The sequence below is a fragment of the Vigna unguiculata genome, chromosome 8 (genome assembly GCF_037176805.1).
Source record: "Vigna unguiculata cultivar grain cowpea cultivar isolate G323 ecotype 2 chromosome 8, ASM3717680v1, whole genome shotgun sequence".
Taxonomy (NCBI): Eukaryota; Viridiplantae; Streptophyta; class Magnoliopsida; order Fabales; family Fabaceae; genus Vigna; species Vigna unguiculata.
In genome coordinates this window covers 27,563,262-27,587,413 of record NC_140799.1, presented here as the reverse complement: position 1 = coordinate 27,587,413, position 24,152 = coordinate 27,563,262, and the positions used below count along the sequence as shown (strand labels likewise).

The 24,152-nt window shown below is 32.7% G+C and overlaps 2 protein-coding genes, 2 long non-coding RNA genes and 2 pseudogenes across 5 annotated transcripts; all 6 read right to left on the bottom strand.

Annotated features, from left to right (window-relative positions):
* Nucleotides 1-1,331: 1,331 nt before the first annotated feature.
* Nucleotides 1,332-2,328, bottom strand: LOC114193226 (uncharacterized). Its single transcript, XR_003606241.2, has 2 exons — nt 2,164-2,328; nt 1,332-1,576 (listed from the first exon to the last, which is right to left on the bottom strand). It is a non-coding gene; the product is annotated as an uncharacterized LOC114193226 (long non-coding RNA).
* A 413-nt stretch (nt 2,329-2,741) lies between these two features.
* LOC114193798 (uncharacterized) lies at nt 2,742-4,639 on the bottom strand. Its single transcript, XM_028083739.2, has one exon. It carries the CDS (start codon nt 4,348-4,350, stop codon nt 3,070-3,072), a length of 1,281 nt encoding a protein of 426 aa, XP_027939540.2. The 5' UTR covers nt 4,351-4,639; the 3' UTR covers nt 2,742-3,069.
* Nucleotides 4,640-7,966: 3,327 nt separating this feature from the next.
* Nucleotides 7,967-9,366, bottom strand: LOC114195671 (uncharacterized; annotated as a pseudogene). The gene is made up of 6 exons (XR_014984087.1): nt 9,297-9,366; nt 9,126-9,220; nt 8,958-9,059; nt 8,662-8,877; nt 8,278-8,421; nt 7,967-8,200 (listed from the first exon to the last, which is right to left on the bottom strand). The product of XR_014984087.1 is annotated as an uncharacterized LOC114195671 (transcript).
* A 1,327-nt stretch (nt 9,367-10,693) lies between these two features.
* On the bottom strand, nt 10,694-11,407 carry LOC146884304 (uncharacterized). Its single transcript, XM_085665479.1, has one exon. The coding sequence runs from the start codon at nt 11,381-11,383 to the stop codon at nt 10,802-10,804; it is 582 nt and encodes a 193-aa protein (XP_085521605.1). The 5' UTR covers nt 11,384-11,407; the 3' UTR covers nt 10,694-10,801.
* Nucleotides 11,408-11,667: 260 nt separating this feature from the next.
* Nucleotides 11,668-14,218, bottom strand: LOC146884303 (uncharacterized; annotated as a pseudogene).
* Nucleotides 14,219-14,529: 311 nt separating this feature from the next.
* On the bottom strand, nt 14,530-21,435 carry LOC114193064 (uncharacterized). Its single transcript, XR_003606215.2, has 3 exons — nt 21,299-21,435; nt 21,101-21,143; nt 14,530-14,931 (listed from the first exon to the last, which is right to left on the bottom strand). It is a non-coding gene; the product is annotated as an uncharacterized LOC114193064 (long non-coding RNA).
* Nucleotides 21,436-24,152: the final 2,717 nt, after the last annotated feature.

Here is a 24,152-nt window from a genome sequence, read left to right as displayed (position 1 = left end):
ACCAATCAACCCCTCTAAACAAAAACCAATCTTTCATGCTTAAACCCTTGAACAAGTAGAAAAGATGCTTGGCACCCACTAATATCATATTATGTGTGCATTTATGCAAGCAATGTTGAGAATCGTTTCTCTTTTTCCGGTCTCCGAGGAAAAAGAAACACGAGGGCGTGTGTGGATCACGATCCTTGAGGTTTATTTACACTCTACCAATGATAGCTGATTGTAATGCGTGTTGCATTGCATCTTCGTACTTTTTATGGTTTGTCTATTTATGGTATCCCTAAGTGTTCTAGTGTTATTTAACTCATAACTTCCTTTGTACACACCATGATAATAACAGCAAAGGGGCCACAAAAAAGAAAACATACTATTGAACTGCGTGATTAAGAAATGCGCATTAGAATTTTAATGCAATTGAGAAATTTCCCAAAATTGACAGAGGCACATGTGCTAGCAGCAGATGTTTAGACAATTCTAAATTATTTGCTTCTTTTTTTTAGAAGTATGCCAAAAGGTCAAATTCTGACTCTATAATGACCTCTATTTTGTACTCAATGTGTAGTTATAATGTATTTGTTTTCCTTTTTTCTTTTTGTTCCGATCCTGTGCTTGCTACATTTTTATTTTTATTGCATTTACAGCAAAAAAAGAAGAAGTAAAGTAACGTGTGAAGAAAACAAAAAAACAAGTCTGTCTGTGTATGTCATTATCTATCTAGATTAAGCCGAGTAACTTGTTTTGAGGGAGATCGTTTTATAAGCACAAATTTGTACTATTCTTTCTCTTGCCACAACTTTGCCCCGAATTGTTTCAAAACAAATTATATGAAGGACATGTCTGTCATTTAGGTTAACATTTTTTTAGTTGTCTAAGACAACAATAATTTTTTTTTTGTAATAAAATACTGTTAATTCTTAATGTCACCCTTTTTAGTGTTTTTTTTCTTGTGTACCATGATTCTCTCAGAACTCCAGAAAAAAAATTGTCCCTCTATCATTTCGAATACAGAAACGATTTATGAAGGAAGTGACAATTTGTTGATGTCGTTAATGTTACACTATATACGGATTGGAATGGAGATGTATTTGTACAGAAAATTCATATAAAACAGTTTTGCAATCATATGAACATGTTCTTTGATAATGAAATTGCATGATTTTACATGGACGGTTTATGTTTCATATAGATGACATTTTAATAAATTTTTTTTTCTTTTGGGAAATTCATATTTTACATGTATAAAAGTTATCAGGTTGTGATGCAAATATTAATATTGTAGGTCTAGAAGTTTTGAAGGGCATAGATGAAATTTTATAATCGTGCTTGGCAGGTAAAAGAAACCACTAATCTTGCCACCAATTGCTCCACAAGCAAATATCATTCATAGTTGAAAAGTAAGCCGAAATACATTCAAATCAAGGAAAGAGTAGTAACATAAAAACGTACCATGGAATATATCATCTATTATTATTAATGGAATACTTTTCCTGCGAAATATCTTCCGTTTGTGACTAGATCTGAAAAGTATCACAAAGCCACCACGTATTTTGCAAGTCCTGCGAGAGAGCACGAGGAACTGAAAAAATAAAATAAAATTAAGTGTGATATTTTCATCTTTGAAAATTTGAGCTTTATTTTAATAATTAATTTCATTATTAGATTTAGCTTTTATTTAATTTCTTGTCGAAAACTAAAACAACATTTAGAACTCTTTATTTAAGCTTTATTCATTAAAGAAACAGAAAAATGCAAAACCAAGACACAGACCATAATAGAGTTTTGGCTAAATTTATGACCTTCTTCCAAAAGCAATATATGTAGTTCAAATGTAGATTCATTATTATTTATTAAAAATTATAGTACACACAGTGAGTGAAATTAAAAATAAGATAATTAACGCAAAGAAAATAATATTATATTCATAACCTAAGAATTATAGAAAAAGAGCAGCCACACCACATACATATCACGTAACAGTGGTGCAAGAAAGTAGACATTTTTGCATTAATCTTCATTAGGCTCACGTCAAATAACGGCCAGAGTGGGAATATTACGAGGCATTGAACATTCAACAAAACCCGGAAGAGTTCACATTGGAGGGACACGTAAGAGGTAGAAGAAACAGAAGAGAATGAAAGACGAAGACAAAAGTTGAGTACAAACCTTTGGAAAATTTCAGATTTGGACAACAAAGACAAAGAGAGATTGCACCCAACATTTCAACCTTGGGACAGTAACTAGAACCCGAAATACAAGGGAGCGTTCTCAGCAACATCAACCTGAAACTTTGCAAATTGCAAACACAATCTCTCTCTTTCTCTCTCTTTCTCTCTCTTTCGTTCTTTGTTTCTCTCTGCTTTAATCGATGATGCTCCTCAGTTGATGGCAGCACTCGGCCACTCACCGACTTATCTATTCGTGAATAGTGTGCTTCTTAATGTTTTCTTATAGCAAGCACTAGACAAGGGTTCGTACGAGGAACAGTTTTTCTTATTATTGGGGATTTTAGCCGCAGATTCCCTTTAGCAATAAACTATATAGTAAACTAAACTATGGATTCCCAATAATCATAATAATAACCTACTCTACAATGTAGTCTGCTAGTATAAAATTATCACCACCCACCCTTATAATTACCATGATCAGCATCATTATCAAACACTAATCAAAGTACAATCATATGCTACAACTAGCTACCATTATGTTTCTGCAATAACATTAAACATCATTTGGTCATCATGTAATATATAATAATATTTATATATATAGATATTAAAGGAAGTATATATATTTAATTTACACATATATCATACATGATTAAATTAATCTCATAACGGTGGCTACAGAATTTTTTGACAATATCAACATATTTAAACAAAAGGGAGAGAAAAAAAAAAGAAGAAAGGAAAGAAAAAGGAAAGGTGAGGAAAAGAAAAGAAGAAAGATGTTAGCTGCAAATTCTAACCACCAACACCCACTATCATCAACATCATCATGATCACGATCTTAATTCATTGCAGCATCATATTCTACCATGTAATGATAACAAGTTTCTGTACCGGGTTTAGTCTAATCAGAAGAACAAATCCAGGAATCCACGGTACCTTCCCCTCTAGTTGTAGGGTTATTATTGTTGTTGTTATTTGGTAAGGTGCTATTCTCACGGTTCAAGCTAGTGGACGCAGAAGCCACAGCGAAGTTCAACTTGCAGCTACCACCACCATCCAATGACCTTAACGAAACATCTCTTGTTCCTCCTCCATCGACGTTAACACTCCTCAGTGGCACCGATATCCCACTTGAGACAAAATTTGCATTATTATTAACCTGACCATGGCTCATACCCAGATCCTCAATGGATGGTAACTTTGCACTAAACCCTGCCTGGCCAAAAGGGTGAAGAGGGGGTGGGGGAGGGTTGAATGCAAGGTTGGGGTGGTTCTGCATGCTGAGCATGATGTTTTGTGGGTTATGATGATAGGGTATACCCAAATCAGGAGGAAGTTGTTGTTGGTAGTTGATGGTGGTGGTGTTGTTGTTGTTGTTAGATGAAGAATTGTTGGTGGTGGTGGTGGTGGGAGTTATAGCATCAACCATGTTATTATAGGGCGATGATGAGGAAGATAAAAGCAATGGGTTTTGATGATGATGATGATGATGATGATTTACCTTTTGTGGCGAAGGACGCAAAGGGTAGAAAGGACCCGTGGTTGCGTCTAAGTGAGAGGTGGTTCTGAGGGAGGAGGAGCCAGTGAGAAGATCGAGCCTCCGAGAGTAGGAGGAAGAAGCCGAAAAGGGTGGTGCAGGGATTCCAGTGAACTCTTGAACCATGGCTCTGAAATTAGAAGTGTCCGTGGTGAGAACAGTGGTAGGTGCTCTCCTGGAAGCTCTGGTTCGCTTCTTGGAGTTACGTCCAACGTTGTTAACCGTTCTACCGGGTTCAAGCGAGATTGGCTCCTGCGATCTGGCATTGTCGGAGGCGAGGCCAACCTGAGGACCCAACAAGCATTGGCTTATGTTTGTTGTGGTTTGGGGTGAGGAGGCAACGTTAACTCCTGAAGGGTGGGTGCAATCGGGTTGAGATCTCGGGGGGTGGGAGGAGGATGAGGTGGCGGTGTCCAAGTGTAGGAAGGAGGAGTTTGGTTGAGAGAGGGCGTGGAGGTAGGTTGAAGAGAGATCGAACAAAGAAGGGTGAGGGTGGTGTTGGTAATGAGAAGAAGAAGAAGAAGAAAGAAATTGGGAGGGGTGATTATTGGTGAGGAAGGTTGGAGGGAGGAGTGTGTGATGAGGTCGTGAATCGTATTCTTCATCGCCACTTGAAGAGATACTTCCACTGTTGCCAGAATCCATAGCTTGGAAATTAAGCAAAAAGCGGTGAAGAAAGAGAAAGAAAGGGGAAAGAAAAGGAGAGAGGTTTTTGAATGAATGAATGAGTGTGAGAGAGTGGGTAATAAGAAAGGGTTTTTGAAAAAGGGAAGAAGCGTATCTTTGGATGGAATCCCTGATCTGCACTGCAACAATGGAAGGAAATCTTTTGTTGGTTGTCTTTCAGTCGGGGGAAAAGGGTTATTGTGTTGTATAAAAAGAAGAGAAAAAAAGGCATAGGGAGATGATGTAGATCTGGCAGTGTGAGTGTGAAGGAGAGAGAATTAGGGTTTTGGAAATGGAAAAAGGGGAAAGGAGTTGGTTATTTAAGGTTTGGAAGATGAAGATGGTGGAGAGTGGATGGTGGCGGTGGCTGGCAACGGGTCAAACTCAAAGTGAATGGTGAGAGGGACAGTGTGAGAGGCAGGGGGTTATGAATGTGAAACCCCGAAAAGGATGTCTATGTGTTATGTGTTGTGTGGATGCAACTATGCAAACTTTTACCCAGACAACCCCAAAAACCTATCTTCCACATCAATTATTTTACTCATTAATAAATAATAATAACCTCATTCAAATTTATCACACAAAAAGTGAAAGGGAAACCACAACTCTTGTTTTAAACATACATATTCCTTTCCACCGCTATTTAAATCCTGATTTATTCTTATTCCATTTGTTTTCAACTTCATACATTTTCATGCAACATGTGTTAGCGGCATTTTCATTTTCTAATATAATATTCAATTTCTTTTTTTAATATTTGTCGTTTCGATCATTTAATATGATTAATTATGTGACATGTGAGTCTCAAAGAAAATAATGAAATCAGTGGGTGGCTTAAAACCAATTAAAACATAAACTTATCTCATCAAATGTGCACACTTTATTATTGTTATTGATTATCTTATTAAAAATATATATATATTGAAAAAGTATTAATGGTTGGATTCATCGAACCTTTTATTTAGTAAGTATTATACATTAAAGTTCATTTATATATACAAATATCATATAAACTAAAATAAAAACCATGTATGGTTTTAAGGTACACAAGTGTAGAGAGGGTTGGAATCTACATGAAAACTTTCCCTTCCTAAACCAACCTGATTATATTTTAGTAGGTTAATCTGAGTCATCACTGCAAGCTTATTTTGACGAATTTATTAAAAATTAAATTAAATATTTGATTTGTTTTACGTAATCACTCAATCTATGTGTAATATTAATTATAAAATAATTTTTACATCATATTTGCTTTCATTTATAAAAATGAATGGGACTGAAAAATATGCGGAAACGAGAAGAAATACCTAAATGAAAAAACAAGTATTCACAATTTGTTGCCCAAAAATACAATAATTATATTGTGACAATCATTTACATTCATTACATAATCAAATATTCATGATTATATAATAAATAATAATAATAATAATAAGTAATATTAAAAAAATATTATATTTATTCTTCCTTTTATTGTCACTCTCATTACGCCATCCAACAACATGTATATGTAATTTTAAACATATATGATTGTTGAAATCATGTTAGATTTGAGCTACTCAACTTATATTTTAAGTAATTAGTTGCTTTTTATAGTTTGGAATAAGTAATTAACGTAAAATTGGGTAGAGTAACTTTATTTCACTAAGTTGAATATTAAATTATATCAAGTGACAAGTCCATTCAAATTCTACATATTTCAAAAACACAATTTTATGTAATTTAAAAATAAAACAAAATTCACAGAAGTAACGATATTCCACATTCTCATCTCATAAGAAGTTGTGCATGATATATAAGTCGAGTTTTAGAATCTTTAATTACTTCTGTATAAATATTTTTTATTTTTGGATAAGCACTTTTATATTGACCATCAAACATATTATAACTTTATAAGAATTATTGTTCAGTTATTGAATTAATGAAAAACAGCATTTAAAAAATTTGATTAACGGCAAGTCTTTTTAAAATATATAATTTGTGTACGTAAAATTTTATTATGAACAACTAATAAAGAAAAAAAGAAAAAGAAGAAACAACAGCTAGACCAAAAATAAAATTCCTCGCTTAATCAAAATCTATATTCCAATTAATTGATATTAATTTGAAGTGTTAGTGTTAGTCCCAATCTTATTTATTTATACATTAATTAACATGAGTAAAAGAACTTTAATGATTAGAATAGCTATCTAATTAATTAATCATTTAATTCATTTACACACATAGTAAACATATAGTACTGAATATAAAATGTTTACATATTAAGATGGAACAAAATTAAAATGATGAAACAACTTAATAATATATATTGCGTAAAGGCATAGGTACGTTCGAAAGTTTTGCTTAAAGGCTTATGCTGCAAATTATATTTCAACCTTGAAGAAACCGCTTGACTAACGCATATATGTTAGCTTGATTATTTGTGATTGAATTATTACAAAAATTTCAATCTTGCTGCCCATTGAAGTTACTAACTTTGCATAATTCAAATATTTTGAGATATTCAATATGCGAGATTGGTTGCATCATCTTAGGTCCAAACAATGTTAAATGTTAGATAGGACCGTTTGGAAACGGAAGTTCCCAATCTATATCAAAGTAAGGGTAGTTTTGATGATGTTTTGAAAAGGAAAAAAAATCAGTTATATTTTCAATTTCCAAGAAAAAAAAAAGTTTATTTAAGTTAGCCTTTGCTCTATAGTGTTTTGTTATTCGACCGTTAAAGATATCAAAAGACAATAATAGAAGTTGCGTTTGGATCAAATTAAAAACATATATTTGAGAACTCCAAATATATTCTCAAATTTGAAGACATAATAATGATAAAAAAAAAAATCCGCACTTACAAGTAAAAATATTTTAAAATTCCACAATTGATATTCAAGCATACACAATGTAACGGAAAAAAAATTAATCCATGGATTGTATTTTTCAGATATAATTTGAAATAAATAGAAAATATCAAGAAAAAATATTTTTAATGGAGGTTTATTTTTATATTACCCTAGGTTAAAACCTCTACTAAGTTCTTTACCCAGGGTTTCCATTTCTCCCGCTAAACCATCCTTGGAGAATGTGTTAGCCGGGGTTTTTACGAACCCCGAAAAACACCAATCAATAACAGAGGTTTTTTATCCTCTTGTATTTAACATATGTTTTAAAACCTTAGTTAAGTTTTGTGGGTTTAAAACCCCCGATTAATTACCATGAATTTTGAAACCTCCATAAAATACTATGGGTTTTAGAACCTCCATAAAATAACATAGGTTTCAGAACCTCCATAAAATACCATGGGTTTCAAAACCCCCTAAAATACCTTGGGCTTCAAAACCTCCGTAAAATACTATAGGTTTCAAAACCTCCGTAAAGTACCATAGATTTTTAAATTATTATTATTATATTTTTTTACTCATTTATCATTTATGTATTCATATATATATATATATATATATATATATATATATATATATATATATATATATATATATATATATATATATATATATTTCAATCACAATTATTTACATTTATTCTATTTTTTAATCTATATTTAATGAAATTATACCTAAATAGATATAAACTCATCAAATTGACAAATTATTTATAGATGACTAAATGTATATCAAAGTATAACAAATATACGAATTCAAATTCAAATTCAAATACAATATTAGTCAGCAAAAACTATCATGAAGTACTGCAATGGTTCTCAAAACATAAAATGATTCAATTAACTTCCACATTATATTATATTCTTCAACTATCACATATGATTTTCCTCATGTCCAGAACTTGTTGTATTAGTTGGCACACTTCCTTGATCAGAAACCTACAATATAAATGTGAATCATAATTACAAATGTAAACTCTGAAAAATAAAAGAAGTTATGCAGTCTTAAACATTACCGGTGCAGGATTGAACATAGTCAACTCAAGAGGCAATTGACCTTGATAATTTTGAGAAAAGAAGTTCATGATTGCATCAAGTCTTTTGTCACGTTCTTCATTTCGTTTATTTTGTTCATCCAATTGTGACTTTAATGCAGTGACCTATATTAGAACACAATCTATTATTAAAATCGTAAAAAACACATAAACATTATAAAACACTCAATCTATCAACAAGAAATATACTACATTCTTACTCCTACTTATAGAAAACAATCCAAAGCAACACAACAACATTAATAGTGTCCAATAATATTCAACACAACAACATTTGCAACCTTGGCATGACAATCCAAAGCAAACAACATCATATTGCTACACATGACAATCCAAATCAATAACCTGATTTTGCAATTCTGAATAAGAAGGACAAGATGAGGATGTCCCAAAATGAAAATTCTTAGTATATCCAAACACATGAGAAGGGCAAGGTCCCAATCCCATTCCTCGGACACGACCACAATGTTTTTTACTTCCTAGAACATGAGCTAGTGAATCTTCAATTGATATATCTTGTGAAAGGGAAGATGTATTTGTCTCATATGCTTTAATTTTTTCCTACAAATAATACAAAATGTTATCAATAAAGGTAACATTCAATTTGATTTAGTATTTGTCTTTAGAAAACTTATACTTACTCCAATCTCTCTTGCTCCATCATTCACAAATTCCCCATTAGCATGTTTATGTGTTGCTACCCAAACTTCTCCCCTACTAACTTTGCGACCAAGCTCTTGCTCCTATAAAACTTAAGAAAATCATGAATTATATGTGATATAACAAAAATGATTGATGAATAAAGTTACCATCTCATTCTTCTTCCGTGCAATGCTTTTCGATCCACCTGTGTGAGGAACTGTTTGCTTCTTTCTATTATCCTTATTTTTTTGGGCAATTTCCTAAGCATATATGTAGAAAATTACTAAAAATAAGTAAAGTAACACTAAAAAGAATAGAAAAGATAGTTTTTATTATCTTAGTCCTTGAATTTAAACGGTAGTCAACAAAAGAAGCTCATTGGTCTCTATTCATTCCTTCTGGACACATTGTAATAATTTCATCTCTATTACGTGTTCCATCATCTCTTTGTTGTCATAGTTGTTGTCTATACTCACTCCATTTTATGTTAAGTGATTTGAATATATATGTCACATGAGCATCAGATTCCACTAGAAACTTAGCCTTCAAAATTATTTCACAACTAGTTTAACAACATTTGACATATAACAAGAATCAAAACATATAAAAGAAATTATAGGTCAATTACTTGAATGGTTTTCTTAAGTATATCTTCTTTGTAATCATTGGGAATCTTCCTCTAACTTTGATAGTTGATTGGAAAGGCATTAACATTTCTTGCAACACGACCTAAAAACCTATTCAACAATGCTCCGCTATCATCAATTGGTTGGTTGTCACTATTCCATTTCACAAGAATCCTTTCATTGGAAGATAAAAAACAAATATCATTCAATGTTAATTGTTTTCTAACTTGTGTGCCTTCATCATCTGTCAAAATAAATATGAAATATATTGTTGGTTTAAGATAGACATAAAACACAAATACTATATGGCTTGGACAATTACACATAAAAATCAATAAATTAACAATTTTACCAATGACATCAACAAGCCATGACCTTTTACGTGATACATGCTTTGATTGATTACTTTGCATCTCAATATCCACATTTTCTTCCCCTTCACTATCAGATTGTAACCTTGGTGTTGATTCAGATGTAGAATCATGCACAAACTCATTTCTGAGTTGATTATTAAATTCAAATTCAAATTCATGTGCAGAATTGGTCTTGCTAGTGGAGAACAACCTCTTCTTCAAACATTCTAAAAATTAACTCAAGTCACTAAATAAATAGATAATACATGAAATTTAAAAGTACCAAAATGATATGCAAATGAGACATCTTACTAGATTTAGATGTTGAAAGCATTGAATTCATGTGAGGTGGGGGAGGAGGTTGCTCATTATTATTCTCTATAGGATGAGAATTCATGTGACCTTCTGCATAATAATTAGATTAATACACAAGAAAAAGCAAGATACTTTTTAACATGGAAATATAATCATCATACCAAATTGAGATGCAAATTGAGGTGTTATGCTGGACTGTGGCGGAAATGAAAGTTGAGGTGGATTACTAGGCCCTGGAGTATGAGTAGGTGAAACTTTTCAATTCTTACTGTAGGTGAAACCCATGGTGAAACTTAGTCAACCTACTTGGGCAAGATGGATGAGGCACAGGTGGACACATTGTAGATGATGGTTGGCCACTTCTATTTTGGGTAGGGATTGAAACTAGGTCATTAGTCTTCTTCATGCATATTTTCTTCATCATCAAGAATTCTATAAACAATAACATTAATACAAGTCAATTCACATTCATTAAATTATGATTATCTAATATAATGCATGTATAAGTAATATGGATGATAATTTAAACAAAAACTAATATAGAATTGTTCAATTTCTCCATGACCTTGTTAATGGTATATTCCCTTCTCCATCTGGAAATAAAGTTTCCAAATTTTGTTGTTCAAATGGTTCACATTCATGGAAAGTGACATCATTATCTCCACCAATGTCATATAAGTCTCGTGGCTTTAGATGCACAAGAATGCTCCAATTTTTATCTAATTCATCCACTACATAATAAACCATTTGAGCTTCTGCAGTCTGAATGTGTGGTTCGTCATCATCATTATCACCAATGTGTATTAAACGTGTAAAGTTTACTAATCTAAATCCCAAGTCATCTGTTATAATCCCTCTAGAAGTAGTTGTATCAGCCCACATACATTTGAACAAAGTAACAGAGAATCGACCATTATAGTTGATCTCAATTATGTCTTCCAATTTTCCATAATAAGGCACACCCCCAAATTGCATTTGATTGTCAATGCTACTAGCATAGCTCCTTGTCCCAAAAGTACCAAATATTCCACTATTTTGTGTTTTAAGTCCATGATCTCTCTCTAACGTACAAAACTTGAAGCCATTAACATTGTAAGCATTGTAGCGTTTTGCACAATCAATTGGGCCCATAGCTAAGAACTTTAAATCATATGAGTAAGGTCCATTTAAGTCATTCTTTATCTAAAAAAAAAGAAAAATATGATCAACATAATTGGATATCTTTAATATTATCAAATTTAAGAATGTAAATTAGACATACCCGACGAGAAAACCATTCCACAAATTCTCTATGAACCCTCTTATTTATCATAGAGGATGATCGTGTACGACTTCTTAATTTTCTTCGTACAATTTCTCTAAATTCTCTAATTTAAATAAATGAAATAATTACATGGTTAGTCCTCAATGTAGATGAATTATAAAAAGTTGTAAAGATAAAGTACTTATTGAAGAAAATGGTTAACTTCGGCACAATTAGTCAATACATGACGATGTGCTTGTAACTTTTCCTTTGTTGATAAAGAGAAGTAAGTAAAACCCCCAATTGGTTTTCCAACTGGTGGAAACAAACCACTTACACTAGATGCCATGGTGTCAGGTTCGTCATCAACACGCCTTATTCGATTAAATATAGTCTCAATTCCATCTAAATATATGGAACAAAAGGTTAAGGACTCTTCAGCTAGGTAGCCTTCAGCTATTGAGCCTTCTGGTTGAGCCTTATTACGCACATAAGACTTCAATTTTCCCAAATATCTCTCAATGGGATACATCCACCTATATTGGACAGGTCCTCCAATCTTGGCATCTTCCACCAAATGCACAATCAAATGAACCATGACTGTAAAAAATGCGGGAGGAAACAACATCTCCATGTGACATAATGTAAGAACAACTCTATTTTGCAATTGGTTAAGTTCATCCACTTTTAAAACTTTATTGCACAAGTGCTTAAAAGAGGAACACAGATCAATCAAAACAAAGCATACTTCTTTAGGGAGCGTCTTCCTCATTGCCAAAGGTAAAAATTGCTCCATCAAAATATGAGAATCATGACTTTTCAATCCTCCAAGCTTAGATTGTTTGACATCAACACATCTACTAATGTTACTTGAGTAGCCATCTGGAACAGTGATGTTCTTCAATATTTCCAGAAATTTATGTTTATTTTCTTTTGTCAATGTATATATAGCCGGAAGATATCTGTTATTTGCATCAGGCCAAAGATTAGGTCTAACACCCCAATATTAAGTCATTTCGTGCCTTTAGGTTGTCCTTTGACTTTTTACCTTGGTTCAATAATGTATAGACCACATTATCACATACATTTTTTTCAATGTGCATAACATCTAGATTGTGGTGCAATAAATTGTTCACCCAATAAGGAAGTTTAAAAAATATACTATTTTTTCTCCATTGTAGAGGGCCATCAATAGGGTGGTGACCTTTCCATTGTCTTTTCCCACGTTCCTCAACTTTTGGTTCTTTCCCAAATACAATATTAAGATTCTGAACTTGTTGTAAGACATTTGTTCCTGATATTCTCAAAGGAGGATTTCTAGTTTCCACACTTCCATCAAAACGATTGTGGCATAATCTAAATTTGTGCCCTACATTTAACCAACGCCGATGATTCATGAAACAAAATTTACCCTGAATCTTCTTAGGAGTTGTGTCAAAATTACACCTAGGGCAAGCCAACCCAATATGTTCCACCCAGATAAGGTTCCAAGACCAGGAAAATCACTAATAGTCCATAATATAGCTGCATGCATATGAAACACTTCTTTCTTATGTGAATCAAAAGTTTCAACCCCAGTGTTCCATAGCTCTTTTAATTCTTCTATTAATGGCCTTAAATATACATCAATATCATTTTCTGGTGCTCTTTTACCAGGAATGATCATGGAAAGAATGAATGAACTTTGCTTCATACACATCCAAGGAGGAAGATTGTAAGGTATAAGTACAACAGGCCAAGTACGATGACATGTACTCAAATCACCAAATGGATTGAACTCATCAGTAGCCAAACCAAGTCTGACATTTCGAGGGTCTGAAGCAAATTGAGGATTCATTAGATCAAAGTTCTTCCATGCTTCAGAATCACTTGGATGCCTCAATATGCCTTCATGTGTACTTCTTGATGCATGCCATTGCATATGCTCAGCTATTTTAGAAGACATAAACATTCGTTGTAAGCGTGGCTTCAATGGAAAATACCTTAAAACTTTAGCTAGAACTTTCTTTTGTCTTTTAGTAACACCAACAATACTATTGCTCTTCTTTGTTTTCTTCCATCTAGATTCATTGCATTTCATACAAAATTCCCTATCTTTATCTTCTCCATAGTATAACATGCAATCATTTGGGCAAGCATCAATTTTGGTGTAATGAAGGCCAAGCTTATTAATGATTTTCTTAGCTTCATAGAATGAAGATGGGATTTTAGCATAATCAAAAGCATCTGCTAACAACTCCAGTATCATTAACATTGCCTTGTCAGTCATTCTGCATAGACATTTGATATGGTACAATTTGAGCAAGAAAGAAAGTTTAGAATATTTGTCACATCCTTCATACAAACTTTATTGTCCCTCATGCATAAACTTCATATACTGAGCAATTTCATCAGGCATCATGTGGCTTGATTCAGGTCGCATATTGTCATGATTGTTTACAAAATTCCCAAATGCATCATTAACCATGCCACATATGGGATCATTAGCAAAACATGTATCCTCATTCGATTGGAAAATTGGAGGTGTTGAAATCGTATGTTGTACATAATTTGTCTCACCATGTAGAAGCCAAAATGTATACCCTTTTGGAAAAGGATGAAGAATTAAGTGTTCATATGTTGCTCCTCGAGTTTGCCATTTGTTAAGATTGCATTTCGGACATGGACAAATTATCTTACCCTTAACGCTCTTATTAGCAAATGCAAAGTCCAAAAATTTATTCAATCCATCCATGTATTGTTGTGTATTTCGAGGCAAATCAATCCAAGACTTATCCAAATCCATTAAGAATAGTTTGTTAATGAGAATAAAAATAAATTTAATAAAGGAAAAAATGTAACTAATGATATAAGAATAAAAAAATGTATTGATTTTTCCACCCACAATCAAAGGAGAATAAGGGTCAAAACAATTCTACTATGGATAATTCTTTATCTTAAAGGTCCCTATTAGAGAAAATGATCTAAATAGGAATCAATAGATCTTAAAAGGTAAATCAATAGAATTTGGATATAACTTTAACAGTACATAAACTCTTAGAAACTCCTAACATGAGTCTTTATTAAAAAATACTCCTAAAAACATAGGAATCAAGCTATCCAGATTTGCATGGACTCTCAAGTTTTGCATAAGCTTTGTAATAATAGATGCTGCCAATGTATTTAACTACTAAAGTGCATTGAATGCAAACAATTGTATATTTTAACACTTTTAGAAATGGGAACAACTTGAATTTAATATTTGTGAATAAAAACAAAACTTATCATATTTACATACAAGATTCTTTTCATCCTATTTAGCAATTAGTATGTATTTTCTAAGTCCAATGATGATATCATATCATTGGTGAATTACCAACATACTGAACAAGTTCTGAGACCCAATTCACTGCAGTGCCAAAGAATATCTCCCAGAACCACAGATCCAATGCTAAGACTGATGAAAAAATGAGCAAATGAATTTGAATATCACGATGATCATCTCGTTCATCAAAGTCCTATGCTCACCAACATTATCAATAGAAATTCACATTGACAATACCAAAAGAAAAACTTGAATTTAATCATCTACACACAATGTCATTAGTCTAATACAAAACCACGAAAGTTACAAATCAGTAGTTTGTTAGACTTGCATGAACATTTATGTCTAAAACCACCCTCATCAAACTCTTAAGTTAACATCTTTGATTTTCACATTTATGAGCACATTCTTTATAATTGGTTAAAATTCTTTGAAACTGCAGAATCATGAGTGAGACTCACTCACTAAATAAAAGACAGATCCACAAAAAAATTGTAATTTTCAATAAATTTCAAACCAAATTAGAGTGAGCATTTCTCACTCAACAAATACTCGCTATTTGAAATAAGATTACGAACTTCCTAAACAAACTTGAGAAAAGCCCTCCCTGAATGGCATATACCCCAACAAACTTGAGCCTTGCTCTAAAAAGTTAAAGGAATTGTAATAACTCTCTCCCTCGTGTTGATCCCTTTATAATTATTATATTAATAGATTTTTTCTGGATTACTTCAAATACTAAATCCAAAGGATGTAAATGTAACTAATTCTTTTTTTACGGGGGATTAATGTTTTTTTGTTGTTATGAAGGCTTGCTGATATTTTGTATGGAGAAAGACAACATCGTTTGAAACAAAAATCTACTGAGAAAGGAGGAAGACCATTTCTTAAAACTCTTAGGGTTCCTTCAGACAAAAGTGAAGCAAATTGGGCATTTCAAAAGAACAAAGTTATGTAATGTTATTTGCATGAGTTTGTATTAGTTATCCATGCTTGTTGTACTACTATCTATAGAATAAGGCTGAAGGCATATATATGTGAGTTGTGTGCAACTCTTAATTATAGCCAGCAAGAACCATGAATAATATACCAACCATATCTCCCTATTGTAAAAAGAAGGTTAACTCTATGTCAGTTCTTCTAATTAAGAAGTTATTACTTTTTGTTTTTTTGTATTCTTAAGAATAAAAGACCTTTCTGTGATTATGAATGATGTATAGTGTGTCTCAACAATACATAGGTGGGTTCTGTGTGAAAAAATAGGGTCATGTGGACTTTGTCAGTATACGTGTGAGGTGTACTCTGTAAGTTTACTGTGGGAGTAGGAGTTTGAGTAGGAGGATTTAGCTCTATGTGAGCAAGTGTCTGGTAAGCTCTTTGTGAGTAGTAACCTTGTGTGGGTTAAAATATTTGTTAAGCTCTGTTAGTATTTTAATTGTTGCTGAGTTGATAGACTGAGGTTTGTGCAAAGAGAGATTATCACTACAAAAAAAATTGAAATTACCGACGGAATTTTACCGACGGATATACTTCTGTCTGTAAATTTGAATTACCGACGGATTCTCAAATTTTAATTACTGACAGAAAAATTCGTCGGTAAAAAAAATTTCATTTACCGACAGAAAAATCTGTCGGTAAAATCCGTCGATAATTCAAATTTTTTTTACCGACAAATTTACCGACGGATTTTTCCGTCGGTAAAAGAAGCGGGAAATTTCCCGCCGCAATTTGAATTACCGATGGATTTACCGACGAAAAAATCCGTCGGTAAAAGAAGCGAGAATTTTTCCGCCCAAATCTCACCTTATAAGAAGACGAGGAGAAGAAGAAAATAAGAAAAAGAAGGAGAAGAAGAAGAAGAAGAGAAGAAGGAGAAGAAGAAGAAGAAAAAGAAGGAGAAAGAGAAGAAGAAGGAGAAGAAAAGAAGGAGAAGAAGAAGAAGAAGAGAGGAAGAAGGAGAAGAAGAAGAGGAAGAAGGAGAAGATGAAGGAGAAGAAGGAGAAGAAGAAGAAGAAAGAGGAAGAAGATGACAACGGCGGAGGCGGCGGCGGCGACGGCGGCGACGGCGGCGACGGCGGCGACATTGACGGCGACCACGAAAAAAAAACGAAAAAAAATTGAAAGAGGGAGGAGGAAGAAGATGAATAGTGTAACTAATTTACCGACGGATTTTTGGTAATTACCGACAGATATTTTCCGTCGGTAATTACCGACGGATTTTTCCGTCGGTAATTACCGACGGAACATGATTTCCGTCGGTAAAATTTTACAGACAAGCATTTTACTGATGAATTTTTGACCGTCGATGATCCGTCGGTAATGTTGATTTAGCGACGGATTTTGGCCATTACCGACGGATTTTGACCGTCGGTAATAATGGTTTTTCTTGTAGTGTATGTAGGCTTGAATAATCTAGATGCTAAGAATCCATTGATTTTATCTAAATTTGCTAGCTATAGGAGGAGACTAGAGCTTTAGTTGGCATAGATAATCAAATATATTTATTATTTAGCTGCAATGGTGTGAGTTGATTTATACAGAGCTTAAAGTGATTTTTAAAATTCAAACATGGGAACTTGGGTTTGAAGGTAAAGAAAAGTTGATTATTGAGTTTAGTTTATGATTATAGTAATATAAATTGAAGGGTGGCGTCAAAACTAGTTAGGCAACGAAAAGTTTTTAGCGAAAGTAGATATATATTAGCATAATAGTTAGGCAACAAAAACAGAAAAGAAATGGTTGGAAAACCTGCCCCTGCACTGGTGTGTCCTAATGAAATTCAACAATGTCATTTCAGCAGCAACGACCTCAAGTTTTCCCGTCCTTCACCATACCATCACCATGGATCTATTTTTAAAACTAGGCCACAAAACAATCCCAACTACCGTGACCTTTTGTCAGCTACTTCACTATACAGTGGCATTTTAACTAGTCAACTCCAAGATCATTGTAGGGTTTCAAAGGCCTTTTGGTGTATGAAAATGATCATTTAGATTTTCTTTAAATTTCATAGGGGCTTTTCCTTCCATCTCAATGCACTCAATACTATTATCCTTAGTAGCAGAATTTGGCTCTGTAGCTGCCATGATAGAGAATATAAAACTGTACAGTATCAGGGTATCACTTGCATCCAACCCATGGTTTTCTTTTCTCTAGCTAATTGAATTACAGTATTAGGGTATCACTTGGTCAAATATACAGGGTTGAATATGATCCAAAACAATACCTATGGGAAAAGGAATTCACCCTTACAGTTGTTTTATAATTACTAAATGTTACTTTGATAAGTTGGCATATTATGCGATTTTGCCAAAGTTTCATGAGTGAGATGTATCGCTACCTAGGGCCTAACAAGGTAACTGAAAGCATATTATTTTTCTACATCTTTTAACTGTGCCATATCCAAGTTCTATTTCATGTATATTCTTGTGATGAATCTCTATTAGGACCTTCCATCAGAGGAAATGGGTGTTGGTACTCGAGAAATGGGACATCTCTTTAGACAATATAGACGTCTAGCTGGTCATTTTCAGGTAATGCAACCCTAACACACTATTTGGTGTAAAAATAAATATTTTACCTTTTTCTTATGTATTTTCCTCACACTTGAATCGGTTGATGCATTTTATCTAAAGTGTCAGTAGAATAAATCTCATTGACCTAGGGAAAAGTGAGTAAATAGGTAGAACAAACTCAAAGACATGCATCTTACATTTGAAAACCTGGAGTAAGTATTATTGTCTACACATTTTGTAATTTTGATCATCTTTTTGTTGTTAGCAAATAAGTATCATTTTCCATTGCATTTTTGTGGCTGTACAACATCAAGTTTCAAGATAATTTTATCTTGTTATGTGGTACATTGTTATTTTCAGTTTGTGAAGAAGTCTTCCTACCTTCCACCACGATTGCTTTTATCAAGGTGGCTTCCTTTTCCCATAGTCATTCCTATGCTATTACATTCCTAGTTTTCCATGATTATGGCCTTAAGTTGGTTCTTTCTTTTTAAATATCATTAAAAAAGGTGTATGTTTCATAGGAGTATTCTAATAATGATTTGTACTTTCATGTGCATGAGTTTGTTTAGCAAGACAAACAGGTATTTACCGTGTATTTATTTGAACATTCTCTAGTCTAGAAGAAAATAGTCTTTCTTATTTAGTCTCATTACATACATCTGATATATATGCAGTCATTGATTGGATAGTTTAGGAAACAAGACCAGCCTCTTCTGCAGAACAAATCGCTGAGACAAAAGGATTGATATACTAGTGATAAAACCAAGATACAACCAATTTACATAATTAAAACCAATCAGAATAAAATCTGAAACTTCCTAAAATATTTTGACAGAATAAAATTGAAAGCGTTCAAAAATATCTTGATAGAATGAAATCTAAAACTTCCTAAAATATCACAATGAATATATTGATTAAAATATTAAATGGACAATGTTATAGTTTCTATGATGCTTCATTCCTGAATTAGTTTTTTCCAAACTTATATATATATATATATATATATATATATATATATATATATATATATATATATATATATATATATATATATATATATCATTTGAAGTACAATGATGTAGATCTGCTTTATTTTTTTCCCTTAATTTTTCCTATCCTCTAGAGAATCTCTCGATGTCCTTATGGTTAAGGTTGGGCATGTATGGAAAAGATCTGCAGAAGCGCTGGTTAGGAGAGTACATCACTGGTGGTAGGGGAAGATTAAGAAAAAATTGTGATGAAAACTATCAATGAGTATGCATGGGCATGATTTATGATACAAAATTAGGACATTGTTTGATTCATGTAATTACTACACCACTGTAAAGTAGCCTTGAATGCTATCCAAACCTATAGTGGAGCCTTTTTATGCAGCAGCATAGCAGAGTCACAACTATGAATTGCGGCCTTCAGCCTAGAAATTTGTGGCCATTGTGCCTGCAACTGTTGACAAAATGAAAATTCCCTCACTCACTACCCTTTTTCTGTTTTTTCTTTTTTTGGTATTTTAGTCTGAGATAGGTTTTTTTAATAAGAATAGCTAGGTTTATGTTGTGAGAAGTTCAGAACAAACATGAGACCTAACAGCATTGTGGGCAAAGAGCACCTTGATTTTGGTAAACATATCCATTTATGGAAACTCATAGCTCTTGCAGTTGTGGTGTTGTTTCTATATTTTTGGTGAAATCAACATCTTGTTCTACATTTTTGTTCTGTTTTCTCTCCATCAGATTGACATGTGCCCTTTATTGTATTGTCGTATTTCTTTTTCTTCTTTACTTATATATTTTAACTTGAGTCTTGATCGACCACCTGACTACCTTGTTTTTTTTTATTGACTTTTGTTGTTATATAAGCTTATGTACTTAGCTTAGGACTCTTACAAATATTGACATTTGTGGATAAAGGAAAACTATTTCTTTTGTTGGGTAATTTTCATATGTATCCCTCACTTATCCCTCACTTATGCCAACGACTATGAGAAAATGCAGGATCCAAAGCAAACAAAGTGCATCAGGTTAGTTAAATTATCCACTTTCAAAATTTTATCTAGCTTCATGCATTAGATTAGAAAAATTATTCACTTTCAAAGTTATTCATAAAGGCAAGATCAACCATTATTCTGTCTAAAATCTTATGATAATCCTTAATACAGAGTGCTTTTGCAAGATTTTAAAAGAAAGGAACCCTGAAAACCCCATCCAGCCTCTCTTTAGTGTGGTTAAAGCAAATCATTCATCATCGAGCAATCGCATACATATACAATGACAGATAAAAGAACATTAAAATCAAATCAAACAAAAATTACAGATACAAATTTGGCCATAAATTCCTTAATTTTAGAGAATAATAATAGAGACACAAAATCCTAACAGATGAAAAATATCATAAAGAAAAACGCTTGCAGCAGAATTATATCTTTATTTTAACAAAATGAAAAAGAACCAAAAAGGGGAAAAACACAAACTGCGAACTTTTAATTTGCAAAAGTTTCCCACTATCCACTTAGCCACCTCTACTTATAGCACTAAAATATATAACACCACCTTCTTTTCCAACTCTCACCACCACATGACTACAATTCTTTCTGCAGATTACAACTTACTTCCCCCTTTCACTAACTTTTACATTGTTAAAAGATACCAAAAAAGTTAACCTATAAAATTACAACAAGGATTATTGTGTAAATGATTAGAATATGTCTGTGAGAGAGTTACACAAAAAAGAAATACAATTAAACCACAACTGAAAATGAAAATCAGAGAAAAAGTGAGAAAACCTACCTATGAAAATTATAGAACCTTTGAAATGACAGAACACTAGAACCTGTAAAAAATAAAATAGCAATTAACAATAGAACCATTTCAATAACATGTGAATCACGGAGAAAGCATACGAGAGGGGAGAGAGAGCAAGAAGAGAAAATGAAAGTGCAAACAAAAACCTAAAAGAGAGTGAACCATTGAGATCAAAATTCGAACCTATGTGCCAGGAGCGAAAGACTGAGAAAAATGATGTTGCCAAGAGCAGAGGAGAAAGCAAAATGCGTAAGATTGTTGCTAGGAAATGCGGAAAATACTGTGTCGTGGTCGTGTGAAGTAGTTGAAAAAGAAAGATGGACAACGTTTGACTGTGAGAGGAAGAATGTCTTGTAATTTGAAAAATAGATCTTTGGTTTGCTGCAAATTAATTTTATTTATTATAAAATTACTTTCATATTTTTTAAAATAAAAATTATCATAAAAATAAAACACCTTTTCTTTATTTTGATAATAATACTTAATTTAATTATTAAAAAATAAATCATAATAAGTATAATTACTTTAGGATAATTTTATATAAGAAAATTCACGTGAATTAATTGTGGAAGGCTTTTTTTTAAATAAAATAATCTACACGTATTTTTTTAATAAATAATTTTTAAGGAGCATTACATATATTTTCATAGAAATAAATTGGCAAAAAATATTATAAGTAATAATTGTATACATTTTATGGAGTTTGAACTTGGAGTTTGAAAGAAACCTAAACTATTTTCTAGAGGTTTAAAACTAAATCTTTGTAATTTAACAAAGGTTTTAAAAACCTATACTACTTTTTAAAGATTTAACATTAAACCTTTATAATTTAAGGGAGGTTTTAAAAACCTATACTATTTTTTAAAGTTAAACCTTTGTAATTTAACGGAAGTTTTGAAAACCTACACTATTTTATAGAGGTTTAACACTAAACCTTTGAAATTTAATGGAAATTTTAAAAACCTTAGTTAAGTTAATCCATTGTTAAGGTTATATTAACCTCCCCTAAATAACCCCCGTTAAATGCAATTTTTTTTGTAGTGTATTTTGAAATAGAAAAGAATATTAATTTTACATATATGATGGATAAGTATGTAGGATGTTGAAGTTTGAAGTTGAAGGATGGTTTAGTAAGAGAAGTGACAAATTGGAGCTTCAAATTGAAGTTAAGGAAAGTAGCTTCAAAAGGGAAGATGATTTGTGAGAAGCCTACACACTAGAGAGTTCTTATTATTTTGGAATAAGTAGAAGACGCAAATTTAGCAACAATTTACTGTTTATTTAAAAGTGAACATATAAGGAGCGGATGGTTCTATTTATGGGAGTCTTGACCAAGAAATTCAAGAGCAAATGGGAAGAAAATTCAATTTCTCCACGTGTTTCTAGAAAATTGGTGTATATTATGGATCTAGGCACATGAGTCACACTTTGTATGTGTTGCACTTGCTATGTGCCATAAGGTTCGCTCCCATGACTGACTAGGGTTTTTATTGAGCTTGGATGAGTCCAATTTAAATCCTACCAAGACTTTCTTAACTATGCAATCCTACATGTCCAACTATCCTAGACTACTTGGTCCAAGTACAAACCTAATAACCTATACTACTTGAACCAAATACAAGCCCAATGTTTTATCCCATTAAGAGATTGTCCATATAGTAGTATTTTGGGTCCCTTATCTTCAATAATGACACAATCTCCGCGGATTCTTCTAATCATAACTCTTGTGCTTGATCTTTTACTTATTATTCTTCCATCATCTTGTTTCTTGGTCAAAGTGATTGGATGGTTTTTTATCAGTCCCTCCCTCTGGATGGTTTCCTTTTGTGACGACAATGTGTGTTTGGTTGACTCTCCTTCCTTTGGAGTTAAATACCAAATTATAATAAATTGTAAAGACTTGGAAAATGGAATTTTAGAAGTGATAGTGGTTTTAAAAAAATAGTGAGACTCAATTATTTTAATATTAAATGGTTTTAGTATAAATAGTTTTGTTAAAACGAGTTTCATTATTTTAAAACACACAATCTCTCTAGAAACCACTTTTCTAGAGTTCTATGACTTCTCTATAAGGGTTCTCCTCCTCTGCTCGCCTAATTGCAAATGTGAAATCGTATGATTGATTCTCGCAGTGAGCCCTACAATTTGGACCAATCACTTTCCCTGTTCGTGTAAGTTAAGTTTCAACCCTTTTCCTTGGTCTTCTTCTAGTTTTTGATGCATGTGGAGTTTTTCTGCTTACATATGCTCTTTTAATCTTCTATATGAGTCCCTGTTGATCAGTGATCGTAATGGTATGTCCTGATCGTTCTTATGTTGTTCCTAGGTATAAATGGAGCATCTTGTGGAGCCAAAGGTGTTGAGTTGTCTTAGGGCTATTTGTGTAGTTTGGTCAGGTAAGGGAAGCTATAGCCTTAAACTTGTTTTGAATTGAGTAATTTCTGGTTTGTGAAATTTCTTGGATTGTTAGTATTCTAAATTGGTATGATTTTGATTGGTTGATTTTGTGCTTAAATTGAAGTGTAATTCTTGATTGCATGTTAATGCTTGATTTGGTGGTAATTGGGAATTATAGGATTTGAGTCATTGATCAAATTAGTACAAATCAATATTGTTTCATTTTGTGAAGCTATCTTGAACTCTACTAGTTATTCATACTCACATATAGCAGAATGGTTAGGTGGTGGGAGTAGCAGGAGATCCTCTCATAAGAATGGTTCCATTTTTCTTATGATTGTCAAAGAGATTAACCTTGTGTGTGGTAGCTCGGGAGAGTAGGTTATATCATCACAAGTGCATGGCTTCACTAGTCAAACTCAAGAGCACGTATCCAAATAATATTGAGTCTAGAAGAGTTTGGTTCATAATATGACATTTGAGTGATTGTGTCGTATGTTTTTAAATAAAAACTTATATGCATATCAAATGTTTTAAAGTGATTTTGTATAATTTATCTGGTTAGCTTACCCTACTTCTGCATTATTTTCTCTGTGTTGTTTGTGTTTCTTTTGCAATGATCACCTTATTGGTGTGAGCA